This window comes from Tympanuchus pallidicinctus, unplaced genomic scaffold, assembly GCF_026119805.1.
Source record: "Tympanuchus pallidicinctus isolate F22 unplaced genomic scaffold, pur_lepc_1.0 scaffold3, whole genome shotgun sequence".
Lineage (NCBI taxonomy): Eukaryota > Metazoa > Chordata > Aves > Galliformes > Phasianidae > Tympanuchus > Tympanuchus pallidicinctus.
Genome location: NW_026294747.1, coordinates 92528665 through 92547589, shown reverse-complemented (window position 1 = coordinate 92547589; position 18925 = coordinate 92528665). Strand labels below are relative to the sequence as shown.

General features: G+C 40.9%; 1 protein-coding gene across 6 annotated transcripts; it reads right to left on the bottom strand.

Annotated features, from left to right (window-relative positions):
• Positions 1-426: 426 nt before the first annotated feature.
• OXNAD1 (oxidoreductase NAD binding domain containing 1) lies at positions 427-18909 on the bottom strand. 6 transcript variants are annotated; one of them, XM_052695622.1, is made up of 9 exons: positions 18878-18909; positions 18547-18596; positions 14132-14294; positions 13803-13866; positions 10868-10974; positions 6663-6804; positions 3977-4219; positions 1451-1559; positions 427-779 (listed from the first exon to the last, which is right to left on the bottom strand). In XM_052695622.1, exons 3-9 carry the CDS (start codon positions 14260-14262, stop codon positions 625-627), a joined length of 951 nt encoding a protein of 316 aa, XP_052551582.1. In that variant the 5' UTR covers positions 14263-14294; positions 18547-18596; positions 18878-18909; the 3' UTR covers positions 427-624. The 6 variants fall into 6 exon arrangements, with proteins under 6 accessions (XP_052551582.1, XP_052551585.1, XP_052551584.1 ...); XM_052695625.1 differs by lacking the exon at positions 18878-18909 and having other exon boundaries at positions 3977-4077; positions 4183-4219; positions 18547-18857; XM_052695624.1 differs by lacking the exon at positions 18878-18909 and adding an exon at positions 18712-18856 and having other exon boundaries at positions 18516-18596.
• Positions 18910-18925: the final 16 nt, after the last annotated feature.

Genomic DNA, 18925 nt, shown 5'->3' with positions numbered 1-18925 from the left:
AAGTGGAGGGATGCTGAAGGGAGAAAAGTTGCCATGTTACCTGCTGGAGGGCCATCATTTAACTCAAGGAAAAAAACCACCAACAAAGAGACTATATCTAACATTCAAAAATAATATTATTTAGTGTTTTCATTAATTTAGGCATTCCTTTTTTGAAGTCTTCAGGTATAAACTGGGAATCTACCCACTTACAGACCTGAACTATTTTGATGATTAACTAATTCTCTCACCATGCTTTTCTTTCTAATTATTTTGAACATTTTTATGATGAGTTCTTCTTCAAAGTGGGGCAATAAAATGTTGGCTTTGTACTCCGAAGTCCAGTCACACCTTCAAAGAGTGAGGTTTGGAGAGCCTTTTTTTTTCCAAACACTTTGAAAGAAAATATGCTGCTATCCAGAAGTAGGCAAACCATCCACAAACCAGAACAGTTGACAGCTTTAATATAAAAATCTCTTTTCTTTTCAAAAGCAGCAGCACTGTGTTACAGTTGTATTACCGTTAAATTAAAGAAACAGTGTCATGATTGAGGACAGTTTAATAAAATCTTCGAAGTAATTCAAGTCCATCTTCTGTACATTTTATCTCATCAGAATTCACCAAGATCAGTTTATTTTCTGTTCATTACCACCATTTCTCAAAGAAAACACAGTTCCTATGAACACCGGAGTTGTACAGCAGTTGGGAAATTGATTCTATCATTGGAGGTGGACCACAAATGTACCACAAAGTATCCTTGGATACATGTTTTTCTAGATCCTTTTCAGATATTCTTCCCTCTGACAAAAAAAAAGAAAAAAAAGAAAAAAAAGAAAAAGGAAAAAAAGTAGGAAATGAGAACAGAAATACTTACTCATGTAATTTCAAAAAGAGCGAGCAGTTAGAGGTATTGCAAGTGCTCATTTCCTACAAGTGTCAGACCCAGTTAAGGATAACAGGTAAGTTTTGAGGCTTACAGAACAATTTGTTTTCCTGGGATTTAGAGCCCTACTTCCAGCTGGAATGCATAGGGTATTAGTCACTGACCATGGCTAACATACAACTAAAAATCCCATATTCAGATGAAAAAAACAGATAATTATCTCAAAAACAAATACAACAGAAATGGAAATGTGATGAAGAGCCTCTTGCAAACAGTCATCTCATCCTTCATCAGTCTTACGCAAAGTAAATACCAGTTGCTGCAATAAGATTTCAGTGGGGAATACCAGAATGAAGTTTAGCAGAAGCACTTCAATAGAAGGGCAAAAAACCACACAAGTATAACTTTTCTCCAAAGCATAATAAACACACTGAAATTATTTATGTTTAGCTCACATCTCGTTTTGAATCTTTAGAACACTAACTTTTGTAGGTAAGTGTACACTAGCACTAACTGTATTCAGCTTCCTCCGCAAGGAGGTAATCAGACGTAGCACTTGAGAAGTGAGCACAGTGCCATTGCGCGTACCTGTGACGTGGGGCTGAAGTTCTTCACAGATGGGTGAATTCTGCTGGGTAACGTGGAAACGACATGAGATCTTTCCAGGAAGTGCACTCATCAAACCAAGAATATTTTTCTGTAATGTTAAACATACTTTCTTATACCACAAGCCATTAAATCAAAGCAGATGTTTGCATACTGTCCCAGAACACCAGTGATCATGAGTGAGGACCACAGCTTTTGCATTTCAGCACTGAGTACTCTGTGGGTTTGACTTCAAAGGGCCGATCTGCACAAGTAAGCTGAATTTCTATACCTGGAATCTGAATATGCTACTAGCTCTGTTAGTGCTTTCCTCCTGTTTTACAATAGATTGCAATTTGTAAGATTTGGATCTAAGAATGAGTTACGTATGTCCTTTCCTGTTTGTTTTTTTTTCCCCATTAACTTTGTGTTCTTTTTCCTTTCATTTCCATATTTGTTTTCCATTTGGAAAACATGCAATATATGTTTACCATTTCTTACAAACTTTTTGAGTTCCAGCTCCTTTACTTTGTAAGAATATCAGATCCTTTCCCTCCTTCTCCAAGGAAAACCAACTATGGTGTAATTCACAACTGTGATAGTTACCATCACAAACCCAGTAGCATCAGTTCACATCATAATTAAAAAGAAAAGAAAACAACCAAACAAAAACCCTGTCAGTCAGATGCTGTAGGTCCTCTGAAATGAGGACTTGTTTACTGATTGGATTCTGTACTCATTGGGGTTTTCACTGCTGGCACGGGTATTGTGGAAATAATTTCTGTTCTGTGAACAGGTAAATTAGCTCATTTCACTATGTTGCTTACAGACTAGTTACTGCATTGAACAGACTGCTATGGATTACTTAGCAAAAAAAGAAAAGTTGAATGGATTTTATTCAATAGACAGACCTATTTCTGACTCCCTAAGAAGATGGGGAATAAAGAACAGCTGATAAGGCACTGCTGTACACTGTTCCACTAGTAAGTACCTCTAATATCAGCCCACTTTCACTGGTCCACACGGAACTGTAAACTCCTTTCTCCTACATGTGGAACCATGTACAATTTCATAGCACTTTCCAAATAAACCATGTCCCAAGACTTACCTGGAAAGTGTACCAAAGCAGGTTAAGGCAGGCCTTAACATGCTTAAATAATGCTACAGTCATTCTCAGCACCTATTATAACCTACCTCTCTGTGACTCAGAGACAAGGACAGAAAGTGGCAGGTATGATTCATGGGACATAAACTACCATGTAATGTCTTCTAGTATCCTAGAGCTACAGACAGGAGGAAGGACGAAGAAGAATGTGAACAGCTCAGCAGGATCTCTGCAGCCTAGTAAGCTGCTGTACAAACTAAAACAAATGGCTGAGCAGTACAGACCTAAGGGAAAACATCTATCCCACTGCCACAATAAAGGACAACACTCAGTCCACGTGAAATGAGCTAAATGGCATCTTGAAGTAGTCAAGTTAATATGGTAGACTTTGTAATCTTAAGATTGCGTACTTCTCCTATTTCAGAGAACAAGACTTTCAAAGCAGTGCATATACCTGTGAAACCAGAGCACATGCCAAATGAGTACCATGCTGAGTACAGCAGGCTGACAAGCCAAAGGACAGCACTATACATAGGCTGCTGCTTCAGGGAATAAGTCCTCCAGAATGTCAGAAAAACCTAGGAGTTCCTCATGGTGATATTGGTGTGTCAGTCTCCCACCAGCACAAAGCCCAGCAATCCTGTTTCCTCAATCCTCTGGGCAGAACTCTGGGTAATGGATCCTTTATACTGTTTCTGGAATAATCGTCAACTTGCACCTTGATCTTAGAAATTCTCAATTCTTCAGAGAAACCTGTATCATTAAGGATGCTTCTTTACAGAAGCTGTGCTAATGTGACCCTAAAACATCATCAGTAGCCCTTAATGGCTGAATGTGTGATAACTGATCTTAAACTTCTAAGTAAATGTTTACAAAGTCCTGTTTCAAGTGACTTGTAAGAACTGCTGATAAACTCCTTCCTTCATACCGTGGTGCCCAATAATGTATTATCAACAAAGCTTCCATATAAGCTTGGAAAGTTTTTCCTTTGGATATAATTGCTCTTAGTAGTCTTTAAATTCAGCATAATCTGTACTGAAGTTATGTGGTTATCCTACTACAGTAAACAGCATTAGCATACTACTACTGTGTATACAGACAAATGAGTTACAGTGTATATGATGTCTGATATACCATGATGCTCTTATGAGATTACAGGAAAATGCTGCCATGCAGGGCTAGTCAGCCTACAGTGAAATCAGTGCAAGCAGGTATGTCCAACAACATCTGAAATTTGACATATGCACATTATCTGTGCATAAGTAAATAAGAAAACACAGATGGGATTTGAGGCAGAAAGTAACTTTTGCCTGTCTGAACAATATCTTACACAGAAGGGTTCTCTGTGACCCAGCAACAAAATGATACATGTACTGATTGCTGAATATTAGAGTTCACTTTTTTTTTTTTAAGTTATTGTTTACCTTAAATAAGAGTTCGTTTGTATTTTTTGCACTGTAGTACAACTTCACTGTTCCCATTTTGTATCCGTTTCCTTTACTCTCTTGGTATCCATGAAGATCTGCTACATGCAGCAGTATAGAAAACAAGGGGTTAATTCCAACACCCCCTGCTATTAGCACTAGCTTTACAGGAGTGTCACCAGGCTGAGGATCAAAGAAGAAATCACCTCCCACTCGCAGAGCCACTTCTGAGTCAAGAGTACACTAGGATGGAAAAGAAGATATTTAATTTCAAAACTCAAAACAAGTCTGAAATAGTCTTCTTCTTGCATCATAGAGTCACAAGACGTGCTGAACTGTGAGTTTTTATTCTTACTGACCAATGAGGGAAAAAGGGGTTGTAAAATAAATGCAGTTATCTGAAGTCATCTGTTACAGTGTTCTCTAGAGATCTGTTGCTACTTTCAGAAGTTTCAGTCTTCTGATAAGGCAGGACAGCGCGTCCCCCTTTCCACCTCCAAAAGAGTTGAAAGCAGAATGACTCATGTTTTCCAACAGCAGTATTTGATGTGAAACTCCAAGGTTAACATGCAAGATCACAGTTTTACCCAAGAACAGACGCATGTCAGAAAAGGCCCTGCTGTGAGGACACAGAAGTCAGAATGAGTTGCACAGACAAGATTTTTCTGTCCCATTCCAAAATAATAAGAAACCACCCAGAAGTGAAGCAAGTATCCACATGAGTATTTCTTGCAGAGCCACTTCTGCATTTGCAGCTTGAGAACTGCAGAAGAAAAATAGAGTGAAAACCTCCCTCTCTCCTGGGACAGAAAAAAATGATTCTTCGGAGAAACTTGACGAAGCGTGGTGGGTTTGGAGGTTTTTTTTTGTTTGTTTGTTTTTTGGGGGGGAAGGACATATGGAAAACTAAACTACAGTAAGTAAAACATCTGGGTCACTACCCTCTTGCTAACCAAGTACTGCTTGTTGGAGGCTGAAAATGTGATACAAAGGAGTTGGGTGAGTTCTCCCACATCACTGGAAGTTAACAAAATCAACAGGAGCAGAAAACACAGCTCAATTCAGACCATATCCAGGGCAGGTAAAGAAAAGGAGGAGGGGAAAAAACAAAGTAAAACAGTAACTGAAACAAAAGGATTTCCATCATTGAGTGTATAGTAAGCAAAGGCCTGAACATGTGACAATTCTAGAAGGAAAGAGGCCCTCAGCAGGTACTGAGCAGAATCAAGGGGTTCCTAAAGTAGCAAGCACAACCTCTGAGAACAGGGTTTCTTGTCTTTCCTGATTATTGCATAGAAGTACGACCACTCAGCTGTAGTGTAAGGCGATCAGCATTTATAACCTGAAACTAATTTCTCTCTCCATTATCAATGTAAAGTGCAGGCTTTCTCACTAAATTTCACTGCTAGAAATAAGCATGAATCCAGAAGTGTTCCAGATTCATGCTGCAGAGGGAGGAGAAAGGATGTGGTATCTTTAGTGAAAATAAGCAGCTTTAGACCAAAACAATCTCGTCTAATCTGAAATGCCTTAGATAAATGTGTGGATACAATCCACACATTAAATATGAATACCTCTGAAAATAAGTTACACTAAGTCAGTCTGCACTGTTCGCATGGCATCTTTTACTCTGAGATACCAACTTCCTTTGTAAGTAACCTTTAAACAACTGAGATTTTGTTTCACCGTACAAACAACCTGGTTAAATTCTAGGTTGCCAGGTTTTAGTTCTTTTCTCAGTTAAAAGGATGCACTTTGGATAAGAAAGATTAGTCTATACACACCTGACAGATCTTTCTACAGCATCATGTTTGAACTAGCTCAGCTCATAACTAAAGATGTTCCTGTAAATTCAACCAGAAAATTCATCAATGGCAAAATGAATGTGACATTAGAATTCCTAAGACAGCCTCCAGAGACTGGGAATTATGAAGTTAGGCCCTCATTCTCTCTGAAGAGCATCACCAAAAGACAGGGCATTACATTTTAAGTATTGTGTGTTTCTGCTGGCATGCCTGCTACACTTTCTGTACATCTCAAAAAGGTTTAAGACCCAGTGGAGGTAAGTCCATATCACCCTGAAATACTGTGGATGGCCTCAAGTGCTAGATACTTCACATATTGTCAATTACTGTAAATCTATCAATTTAGATTCTGCAGACGCGCATGAATGCCAGACAGGAAGGAGTAAGTGCACAGATCATAGAACAGGATGTGACAGGAACCAAAGCTGACAGGAAAGATCGTCGATGAAGTACGATCAGCAGTGGATAGTACTCTTCTGACTAACGAGGCGTGCTAACCAAATGAACACTGCAAGAGGCCAAATTGTCAGACCTTACTTTTAACGTAGCAAAAAATCAAATCTTAGGTTTTATCAATATTACAAAAATACTGGAAACTTAAAAGAATACTACAGAAATTCTGGATTTCAATGCATTCAGTTTGAAAGGTGTGAGAACCCTTAGAGACTGCAATATCACTAGGCCCACCACACACAAGTTGAGACTAAAGATCAGAATAACTAAATTACCATACCAGTATTCTATTTCAAGGTTTTAACATTTAAAAATGATGGAATAAGTCAAGAGGAGCTTCGTAGTCAATACAAAAAGTAGACTGACACCACTACTCCCAGAAATGAAAAAATGTGCTAAATGCACAATCAGCAGTTTATCTCATTCACCTCAGTGTGAATCCAGCGAGCAGGAGGATGATCAGCGTACTTCACTGCAAGCTCTAACACTCCTTCTCGCTCCAACAGACCGGGGCTTGAACACATGGAGAATCCCCCAATCACAGATACTCCAGGAATAAAGAAATCAACCCTAAAAATTGGTCAGAAACAAAAATTGAAACATGGAATACAGTACTGCTTGAAGACTAAAACAAAACTGCTGGCTTTATTTCAGTTACATGTTCTGTATAAAAACATTTTCACTTCCAGAACACAACTTTTCCAAAAAATTGACCTAATCTTGAGTAACATCATTGACTTACAGTCATCTAGAAACATCATCACCATTACTATACTGTCAGGATTTTAATCTCTTTGGCCTTCAGCATTAGGTGCAACATCTTGCAGCAGATTAGAGTTATAACTGTTTGAGTAAATAATTTAGTTAGTAAAAACACAGCATAAAACATCATAAGGTCTAACAGAGTGGTTTAAATCCCACTCTTTTCAGTGCCTTTGTGGAGTGGAAATGTTGAGTCACAGCTTCAGTCAGTGACTGAGCACCTGGAAGGCAGGCAGGGCCAATCCAGGGGAGCTCAGCTGCAAGTAATGTACCTGAGTGACTGGAAGGGCCGGAGCCAGGATTCACCTCTTCCCAGACCTCACTGAAGGGTTGGTGGTGGAGGCAAGGGCACCTCTCTCGAGATCCCTGCCTATCTGGGGCCTTCCAAAGGTAAGCAGCTTCCTTCCTTTATTCCTGAGCTCGTGGCTGTTGTGTTTGAGCAAGTGCTCACTTGCTGCAGCCTGGGGTCTTGCTACTCTGCTGTCATTGCTGTGCTTTCCATTGTGTTACGCTTTGTTATTTCCCTTTTTTCTCAAACAAAGAAAGGTTGGAAAACTAACATTGGGGAATATATTTTTGAATTAACACTTTATTTTCTTGGGAAGATGAAATATCTGAAGTAAAAAGAGTAAAAAAATTCCTTAGTGAAAAGTTACTAGAATAAGTAGAACTGTTTTACTTATTGAACTGCATTGCCCTCTGGTGGCAGATGTCTTTTTCCAGTTGGCAGTACAGGGGAATAAATTACTACAATTTCTTTTAAGCAAAAGAAAATAATTCCTTGGTTTCTGGCAATGAGCAGTTGGACACACAGCTAACTTCCTGCAACACCAGCAACTGGAGAGTATGGAAGGCGAGTCATTACTATGCATGAACTGCAATGTATTTTCATGAAAGTAAGGCTTTGACACTCCAAGCAGTAGGAGAAGTTTGATGTTAGTATGTAATCTAACACTTAAATTCCTCAGTGTTGCCAAAACACTTAAAAGCATCAATTTTCTATAGCAGATAACAAAATTGATGTACTTCAAAATAAATCTAATGTTTAAAATTAATTGTGCTGCTCCACTTAAGGAACAACTGCACTGGTAAGCAATGCCAGGTACGTTGTAACGATTTCTCAGTGCAAACTGTAGTTAAGCCAGCTCAGTATTAATTGAGATGTAACATGAAGTAGCTGGCCTCCACTGCATAAATATTTTCTTCAAGCGCCAAGGCTGTATTCTGCACGGAGACCATATTTTAAAAAAAAAGAGAGATCAGCATTTTGACTGGCTTACTACTTGAAGAAAACAAATCTTTCCTGCTCACTTCCTACAAAGCTTCACCCTTCAAAAGAAGACTATCCTCTCTTTCCCTTGAAGTGAGTAGTGCACAGTGCTATGGTGATACGAGTGTCTAGGCTAATAAGCTTGATGGCTTGTAGAAGTGCAATTGTCAGTTCAATGCAAGTGCAAAGACCTGAGAAGACCAACAGATCCAAAAAATCTGGCATTTCACTTTGTATTTTTGCTATCCTCATTTTCTGCAGCCCCTCTGACAATAAAGCTCAGCATCTCTAACAGTCGGAATCAAAGACGTGACAGGACCGTTCTTGGGCTGCAGCAGTTACTGTACCAAAGACTCAAGAAGCTACTGCAGCTCTTTACCTCCCTCTGGTGGAAAATTACCCTATGCTCCAGACCAATGAAAAGAACAAGAAATTATGTTTATGCTGTAAAACACCACTTTACATTCAAGTTATGTTTTCCCTGACATATAAGGGTGAAATTCTTCATGCCTAGTGTACTTCTCTATTTATGTTAGCACTTCTTTCCCAATGACATCGTGATGAGAGATTTCAGAACATAGTATACTGTAACTTGTGGACTAGTTTGTATTTCTGATGGCACGTCTCAGCTGTGTGCAAGGAGGGTAAGGCCTCAGATGAAAGTAAAAAGAACTGCAGGGGAAAAAAATAAGCACATTGTAAAACTTCACAAAAAGAAAAGGCACAAAAAGAGACAGAACAGTGAAGGTGTTAGGGTTGCTTCTCATTTTCCTCTTTTTAGGGCTACCTAAGCCAAGTATTTCAGAAAAGAATAACTATCAGCAGTTGCTGAAGATAAGAAACAAAACTTTAAAGCTACTTCAAAGTTATTGATGACATACATATACCTCAGTGCTTGTTTTAAGAAATTAGATAACAGCAACAAGTCTTCATTATTACTTAAAGTCAGATAAGGGCCAACGTCTACCAGCATGCCTGCGAAACAAATTCACTTTTGATTCTGGAAAATCTGGCTAAACAAAACACTTTCATACTCATACACATGCATACGAGTGACAATCTTTGGCTGTAACATCCTGCTGCAGCAAATTCTAACAAATGAGCCTTTTCTACTCAGGAAACTGTGGCCTGGTATTTTGTACCACTCATCAAAAAATATGACCACAGTTCATAGCTGCAAATATAGAAAAGTTGTTGTATCCCTTACAATAGCATTAGAACACTTCAGAAGAAAAAGAAAATGAAAAAGAGTAATTATAATTAACGCTTTCAGTATGATAATTGCTAGAGCATTTTTTGGAGGGTAAATGAACTTTCTGAGTATGGGCAAGCAAGAATTTGAATATGAGTCACAGCACATGTGCAAAAACTGCAGCAAATTACTCCACAAACACAAATTATTGCAATCAACATCTTGTGTTCTGGTTCTAAATTTAAAAGCCAGCATGTTAACGCTGTAAGAGTAATGTATGCTGTTAATACCCTCGCAGCTATAGTTTGGTTCCAGTAAAACCGCTTTCAGGTGGCCTAAGCCAAGAAAAAGTTTAAGAGTCTTTTAAATGACCAATGCAAAAGCAACTACTCATATTTTTAAATTAATCTTTGAGGGGGGAGGGGGGGGAAGTGATGGAGTGGGAGCATTTCCTAATAAGAAAAAAAAACATGAAAATCCACTGTGTTCCTATGGTGGGTGGAGGGTGAGGTAGAGCTGTGCGTTTGCTTAAACAATTACTAATTCCTTCAGAGGCTCAGCAATTAGACTTTATTTTCAAGTTTGCAGACTGTATTTCTATATGAAGCTTGCTTACCAGCCCCCTTTCTTTTAGAGAGGAAACTTCCAAGGGGGAAAAAAAAAAAACAACAGGTAATTCTGCTTTAAGTACAAAATTAAACTGAAAATATTAAAAACTTCATCATCAGCAGTTCCTGCTCTGTTGTAAAAAGGAAAAAACCAACAACTGGTAAATAAAAACTGTAGAGAACTTGCAGAATAAAGTGCACTGTACTTCAAAGGCAGCTGGACTTGATGATCTTTATAGGCCCCTTCCAACTGAAATATTCTATTGTATTCCATCCTAAAATACTACTGAAGAAGTCTTGTAACACACAGTAACCAAAGAAAAATACTTTTGCTCTATAGAAATAAGTATTAGAATATTTAATAAAATTAGCCATATAACAGCACCTCCTCTGAGCCATGAATAATAAAATATCTTAGAGTCATAGATGTGTTTCAGTTGGAAGATACCCTTAGAGGTCATCCAGTCCAAGTCCACTGCCATGAACTGGGACACCTACAGCTAGATCGGGTGCTCAGAGCTCTGTCTAGCCTGGCCTTGGATGTTTTCAGGTACACAGGGCTCCCATCACCTCTCTGGGCAACCTGTTCCAGTGTCTCACCCTCACTGCAAAAAACTTCTTCCTCATATTCAATCTAACTCTGTCCTCTTTTAGTTTGAAGCTATTTCCCGTTGTCCTGTAACAACATCCTATTATATAAATTACTACCATTTTTCAGTACCCAGTTATCAGAAGCCATTAACACTTTTTTACAGTGCACTGTTGCTAATGATTTTTCTCTTATATATCATAAGGTCTTACCACTGTCCTGCTTTGAAAGTAAAATCTTTATTTGTGATGGCCAAACGTAGTCTCTTAACTGTCTCTGATTCACTGGTGATTCCACACACTTTGGCTTGTGAAATTACCTAACAAAACAAAAATAAGTACCTGCATGATGTGAACAGTATTTGCAGCAAAAGTACTCCAGAATCTGTAAGAGAGATACCTGGCACTTCACATTACCTGCACCATTTCACTACCTAAAGCACCAACGTTTTTTCACTGTGGTAGAGAAACAAGAATAGATCCAGTTAGTGAATGCAGAAATGGTTTTGTACTTACAGACCACCACGTTTGCACAAAGCAAACACTCCTTTATCTTCCCAGCAACAATAACAAATCTCTGATGTGAAAACTGACAAAGGAAACATGCAAAAGTCACTGGGAGAACTCTGGATTTGTATCTAGTTTCACGTCATTGAACGCCTTGTGGTACTGATTTACACACGTACCCATTTGACCATTTATATGATCTCTGAACACAGGAAACTGTGACACAAGCATTCATTTCTAGTTAATACAAGAGTTTTGTTTGGCAACCAGATGGGAGGGGATGGGAAAACTGTACTGGAAGGGTGGGAGGAAGGAAGGAAGGAAGGGTGGGAGGAAAGCAGGAAGGAAATAAAAAGCAAATCTAGCTACAGGATCACATGGGGAGGAGTTTCCCACTTCATTACACGCAATTTAAACACTTTGATGCTCATCAGTACAACATGGATGATAAGATAAAAATGCCTGATGATGGGAGAGGGGGTGATAATTATTATATTTTTACTTCTACAAATAATGCTGTATGTATTTTCCAAACAGGCCAATACACATACTCTTAAAAATGCAAATGCCACTTACTACATTAGGAAATACGAGTAACTCACCACAACTTCACCACTTCTCATTTGTGTAAGATCAAATAAATTAAAAAAGAAAACAACTTAAGAAGCTATGCTCTAATTTAAAACACATGGCAGGAAATTAATTTCTTCATAAAGCAGCATCTGAACACATCTACTGTCCCACAAAACAGCAGGATGTTTGCCAATTTAAAATAAAGTAGAAAACATTTCCTTTCCACTTTAGCAGATACTATTAAAAGGGAAAAGCAGTCTTTCTCTGTTAACAAGACAAATGTCAAATTAATTACTTAAATGGTTGGTTTAATGGAGAAACTTAAAGTGCAGGAAATTGACGTTAAGCTTGGATCTTTTTCCTTCCCTTCTTTACTCTTGTGAGCACTCCCCAATTTGTTGTTTGGCCAATACATCTGAGAGAGCTGGAAATGTAATCCTTAATCAGTATACTACAAAAGTTAGATTTGTCAGGGTGATCAAAGACCTTCAGACAGTATTTTTGGAAAATCACAAGTGTGATGGCCAAAACACAGCAAAACTGCAGTGAGATGGGAGGACACTATTTGGGACCTTGCCATTTTATTTCAAAGCATCAGGCACTTTTTCTTGTTCTTGTCCTTCATGTTACCAGTCTTCAACAGGAGATACAGTTTGGCATGCACACTAATGCAACACAGACCTATGATTCTTTCATCTTTCTAAAGGACTTCAGTGGCCAAATAAGGCAGTATAGACTAGGAGAAGCCAACTGCTGATTATGTGGAATTTAAAACCAAGCAAAGGATTTAAAATAAACTGATTTTAAAGTGGTTGGGGAAAAAGTAACAAAGAATAAATCAAGCACTTAAAAAAAGAAACAACCCTCTGACATGTGGAGAATTTCTCACAGAACTGAATCACTGAAGGGCTTGGGGTGGAAGGGATCCCAAAGATCATCAAGTTCCAACCCCCCTGCCACAGGCAGAGACTCCAGCCTCCAGATCTGGTACTAGACCAGGGCTCCATCCATCCTGGTCTGAACACCACATCCACAGCTTCTCTGGGCTGTCTGTTCCAGCACCTCACCGCTCTCTCTACGAAGAACTTCCTGCTGACATCCACTCAGCCCAGTTCTTCCACCTCATTCATACGGCTTCCTTCAGATCTCAGACCTTATGCAGCTGTCTGTACCAGCTCAGAGCTCTCAACACCTTTCTTTTTATTTTCAAGCTGCCCCACATTTGTTCTGGGCAGAAAAAGTTAGCAAGCCAAGCTGTCAGAAGTATCAAAGATGAAAACATGGTTGCAAAACTGCAAGACTTTTGTCCATGTCAGAAGCAAAAATGGGCATCTACACCTGTTGCTACAGGCACTCCGTTCATGTACTGAGTTAATTTAGCATCAGTCAGACCCATGTGAAAGGCTGCTGGCCCCTATCCAAGGAAGTGCTAATGCTGGACAGGAGTTACTGAAGCACAGCTCTGAGACAAATGGTTTCCAAAGTAGCTTTGCTAACAGGTACAATGAGCCTGTATTTGTCTCATCCACCAACAACCTATGCCACAGGTGCTAAATCTCTTCTATATTTATTGTTTTATAATACACACAACCATTAATGCTGCATAGTGTGAGGCACATACTGTTTGTTCTGCTCTGTGGCAAAGGCAGGACTGGCCTGTCATCATCAACTTCTTAACACTGAGAAAAGCTATATAAAGAATGAAGAAAAACTAGGCACCACTGCCCAACGTTCCGGGAATTAAAGACGGGGTTTATCAATCAAAAAGTGCCCTAATTCTCTGAAAAAGCCTCTGTTTGCTTATCAAAGTCCACATAACCAGAATTCTATTCAATTTCTTGTCTAACTTGAAGTAAACAGAATCACAATAATTTTTATACCTCACTACTTTCCCTCTATTGACCACAAAATCCACCACTTTACAACAGTATCAAATATAAAAAACGGGGGGGAAAAAGTGAAAGAGATTCCATGTGAAGAGAAACTGAAGCCTGTGAATCAAATACAATTACCCAATTTCTTCACCAAAAAGAAAACTTAGTAACATCCTAAAGAACAGAGCACTAACCTCCTGGCGAAAATTATTTGCTGTTCTCTCAAGGTGATCCATTTTCCTTTTTGATTGTGCCGTGCTGCAACAAGAAGCAAACAAATTGTCTTTTTGACATCTGTACTACTGTGTCTTACTGATATGAATTTCTATCAATCCAATTATTTGTCAGTGTAATCCAGGAGACATTCCAGGCAGCACAGTTCTGAATCAGAATTATATGCAGCAATATAAATGGGAGATCACAAAGTATTTACAGGTATGTAATGACTTGTCATTTGTTATTTCAAAGTGTTATCATGACATTCTCTTCAAAAAATAGAAGTATTTGTAGATGGATAACTTACCCATTCACTGTACAGTAACAAGAAGCAGAGTGCCTCAACACCACCAGCGCAGAATGAGCAGGACAAAGTCTGCAGGCACTTCTCAGTAGGTGAGGAATAGTAAAGCCCATGTAAGTGGTAACATGAGCCATGATAAGCAGGCTGTCTTTAGAATCACCAGCTCCTGAAAAAACCCACATTAATATTTATTAAATAAAATACCCACTGTTCGACATGGTTTGTTCTTATATACAACTAGGCAAGACTGCTGGCTAGTAACCAAGACTACCCTGAGTTTGATACTGAGGCTGGTATTGTTCATTAACCTTACCGATAGCTTGGGTGATTGTGACAGAATGTACCATCAGCAAAACTATGATACTTAGCTCTATCAGGTAGTGCATTGTGCTCTTTGAATCTGTTATCATTTGCATGGAAATTAACAGAATCATAGAATTGTTTCAGTTGGACTGTCACAAGTCCATGGGACCAGATGAGATTCACCCAAGGGTGCTGAGGGAGCTGGTGAAGGTGACTCCAAGCTGCTTTCCGCCATCTATCAGTGTTCCTGGTCAACTGGAGGTCCCAGAGGATTGGAGGCTTGCCAGCGTGACTCCCATCTACAAGAAGGATTGTAAGGAGGATCTGGGGAACTACAGGCCTGTCAGCCTGACCTCGGTGCCAGGGAAGGTTATGGAACAAATCTCGAGGGAGATCACATGGCATGTGTGAGACAACTGGGGGATCCCCAGACAACATGGGGTCATGAAAAGCAGGTCCTACCTGACCAACCTGACCTTCTATGATCAAGTGATCCACGTGGTGAGGGAAAGGCTACTCAGATTTCAGCACAGCTTTTCATGCAGCGTTCTTCTGGAGAAGCTGGCAGCCTGTGGCTTGGACAGGAACACTCCTGGCTGGGTAAAGAAGTGACCGGAGGGCCAGGCAGAGAATGCTGGTGAATGGAGTTAAATCCAGCTGGCAACCAGTCATGAACAGTGTTCCCTGGGGATTGGTACTGGGGCCTATCCTGTTTAACATCTTTGTTGATGACCTGGACAAGGGAATTGCGTGCACCCTCAGTAAATTTGCAGATGACGCCAAGCTGGAAGGAAGCGTCGATCTGCCTGGGGATAGGAAGGCCTTACAGAGGGATCTGCACAGGCTGAGGCCAGTGGGATGAAGTTCAGCAACACCAAGCACCGGGTCCAGCAGTTTTGCCACAACTTCAGGCAATGCTACAGGCTTGGGGCAGAGCAGCGGGAAGACTATGTGGAAGAAACAGAGCTGGAGCTGCTGGCTGATTGCTCAGCTGAATATGAGTCAGCAGTGTACCCAGGTGGCAAAGAAGGCCAATGGCATCCTGGCTTGAATCAGAAGTAGTTGCCAGCAGGAACAGGGAGGTGATCATCCCTCTGTACTCAGTGCTGATAAGGCCACACCTCATCAGTGAGAGGCCCAAAACTGAACTTTTGTGTTCAGTTTTGGGCCCCTCACTACAAGAAAGACAGGGAGTCCCTGGAGCGTGTTCAGAGAAGGGCAACAAAGCTGTGAGGGGTCAGGAGCACAAGTCTTATGGAGAGTGGCTAAGGGAACTGGGATTGTTCAGTCTGGAGGAGGCTCATGGGAGACCTCATTGCTCCCTACAACTGCAGGAAAAGAGGTTGTGGTGAGGTGGGGATCAGCTTCTCCCACGTTACCTATTGACAAGGAGTAGAGGGAACAGCCTCTCAAGTTGCACCAGGGGAGATTCTGGTTGGACATTAGGAAAAAATTCTTCTCGGAGTGATTAGGCACTGGAACATGCTGCCCAGCGATGTGGTTGAGTCACCATTTCTGGAGGTGTTCAATAAGTATTTAGATGTACTAAGGGACATGGTTTAGTGGGGAAACATTGGTGGTTGTTGTACAGCTGGACTGTAACCTCGGAGGTCCTTTCCAACATTGGTGATTCATGATTAAAGGTTATCCAGATCCACTCCCCTGCCATGAACAGTAACACCTACAGCCAGATGAGGTTGCTCAGAGCCCCATCCAGCCTAACTTCCAATGTCTGCAGAAATGGGACTTCTAACACCTCTCTGGGCAACCTGTTCCAGTGCTCCACCACCCTTATTGTAAAAAATTTCTTCCTTACATCCAACGTAAATCTCCTCTCCTTTATTTTGAAACAAATTCCCCTTGTCTTGCTAAAGAGTCTGTCCACTTCTTATTGTCCCCTTCAGATAGCAAAAGGCTGCTCTCAGATTTCCCCAGTCCTTTCTTCTCCAGGCTGAACAGCCCCAGCTCTATCAGTCTGTCCTCATAGGAGAGGTGTTCATGGATCATTTCTGAGGTCCTCCTCTGGACAGGCTCCAACAAGTCCACATCTCTTCTGTACTGAAAACTCCACATCTGGACACAGTACTCCAGGTGAGGCCTCACTGATGCAGAGCAGAGAGGCAGGATCGCCTCCCTCACCCTGCTGACCACGCTGCTTTTGATGCAGCCAGGATATGGCTGGCTTTCTGAGCTGTGAGGGCACATTGCTGGCTCATGTCCAGCTTACCATCCACCAAAACCCCAGGTCCTTTTTGGCAGGACTCTACTCTACTCTACTCTATCCTTACAGCCCCAGCTTGTACTGAGGCATTACTTTCAGAGCAACCTACCAACAATTTTCAAAGCAAGTCAAAAGTATTCTTAATTTATCAAATTTGGGAAACTGTTTATAGTAAGCCAAAAGGTATTTCTTACTGCCTTTGTTTTTCCTATAATGGATCAGCATAACTGTCACACTATCCTCACCTATCTCACACTATTATGAGTTCTAAAAAGCAGTCCCTTGCTTCTCCAAAGCAGTCTTAATCATTTACTTTCATTTAAATCCCTTTTCCTGCATTCTCTTAAAGCACATAATTTATTTTCAAATTGTTTGTTTTTCATTCATTTTGAACCCTTTTAAATGGCAATGATCCAGCATGCTTCACTAATCAGGTCTGTACTGTCGAGGCTTTCACAACAGCTGCACTGGCTGGTCACTCAGCGATTTGTTCCATTTGTAATCTTCATAAATGGGAAGCAGAGTTTTCATAAATTAGGCTGCTCAGAAATGGAATACATTTACTGTAAGTACTGAAAAGTGCCCACTTTCAAGCACAAGAAATGTTTGCTGTCCATAATTTGTAATAGCTCTTTAGCATTTAATTACACAACAGCTTGCAACTTTTCAAAATGGAATTATTCACAACTCTTCTGCTAATGGTGGGCAAAATTACTTCAAAAAGTTTTTGCTACAGCACACAAAGACTATTCTCTATTCAAACAAAATACCTTAGTACTTCCTTCATGTGAATGTATAGAAGGCACAATAACATTATTACTATTCTTGCAGTATGTTAGCAAGACAAACTGTAATGAAGAAAATGTAATGAAGCAATCACTTGCAACAATATCAGCACAGTCAGTCTGAAAAGCCTGCAGTGAGTTACTCAGATTTATCAGAACACTTCATAATCCAGAGTCTTTCAGACAATGTATCTTGGTTACATGGACCTATATCTCCTGGTTTACACTTCCAAGTCTAAACCAATTAAAAGTAAAAAAAAAAAAAAAAGTATGGAAGGGGATGGTTTTATGCAAGCAGCTTGTTCTATTAGCTGTGACTATCACTAAACTATCACAACAACAAAACGAATCACATAAAGTACAATGCTTCACTTCAGAAACCAAGCACTGACAACAAAGATTTTTTCTTTTTTAAAGTATTTTGCATGCTTCAAAACGCCATCTGCAATGAACTGCTACCAACCATAGTGACATCTGCTGGGAAATACGTGGCCCAACTTTGAAATCTAATACAAAGATACTTGACTGTTTATTTTATGTACTTGTTTTAACTTAATTGTGCTCCTCAGGTTGACAGTCCTTTAAAGGTAATCACAGTTTGATGGTTGTCACGTCAAGAAACAAATACTGCTGTCCTACGCATTCAAAGAAAGTGACACTGCCCTAAATCATTAATTCTTGCACAGCAGTGCTCCCAGTGCGGGCACCTGCTGGGCCTGGATTACAGCATCATCACTCACTTTCCAGTCCTGCAATCACTACGCTGCAACTAAAGCATTCCAGAATCTCTGTAAGGAGCCCAGGTTCCGCAGCCCCGAGTCCCGGCTTTGCAATGGGAACAGCCTCTCCCCGCCACGCCATCTGCCCACCTCCCTGCTCTCCCGTCCTCTGAGCGCAAGCACTTCAGGCTCCCCTTCCCATGGGACGCTCTTTTATTTCCTATCCTCTTCCTACCCCACCTTACAGAAACACCCTCTCCGACATCCACCCCAAACCCTCCCTTTCTTCCATCGCTCTGCACAGAGAAACGCGCGCTTCTTTTGCTCCTCTCCCCTGCAGAGGAGCTCCTTCTCCTTACCCCGAGAGCCAGAAGCCCCGCGTTAACGCACCGTGACACCTACTGCCGCGGCCTCTCCGTTCCTCAGTCCTACCGGTGCATCTGAAGGGAGAGACGGACCTTTAGCCGCACCGCACTGGAGAGCAAACTGCTGCAGACCGGAACGAGGGGGAAGCGGGGACGCTTGACGGAGCGGCGCAGAGCCCTTTTTACAAACCAGGTGAGAGATACTCCCCGCCCACATCCCATAGATCGTCACCACGAAGCGCTTTCCCTCCGACCCAGAGCGAAGGAGCGCACGAACCACGCGGTCCCGGGGTCGCACGCGGGCAATGGGTCAGAGGGCGCAGCGCCCGCTCCCCCCCTCGCGCCGCGACCCCTACCGGCACCGCGTCACGTGACGGAAAGCGCCTCTGTCACGTGGCAGGCGG

Excerpts from the sequence above, each read along its gene's own strand:
- OXNAD1 (XM_052695622.1), bottom strand. The coding sequence starts at position 14,262 with ATGGCTCATGTTACCACTTACATGGGCTTTACTATTCCTCACCTACTG. Across the intron at positions 10,975-13,802 it reads CAAATAATTTTCGCCAGGAG|GTAATTTCACAAGCCAAAGT; the intron begins GTTAGTGCTCTG and ends TTGTTTTGTTAG. Across the intron at positions 1,560-3,976 it reads CAAACGAACTCTTATTTAAG|AAAAATATTCTTGGTTTGAT; the intron begins GTAAACAATAAC and ends TTAACATTACAG.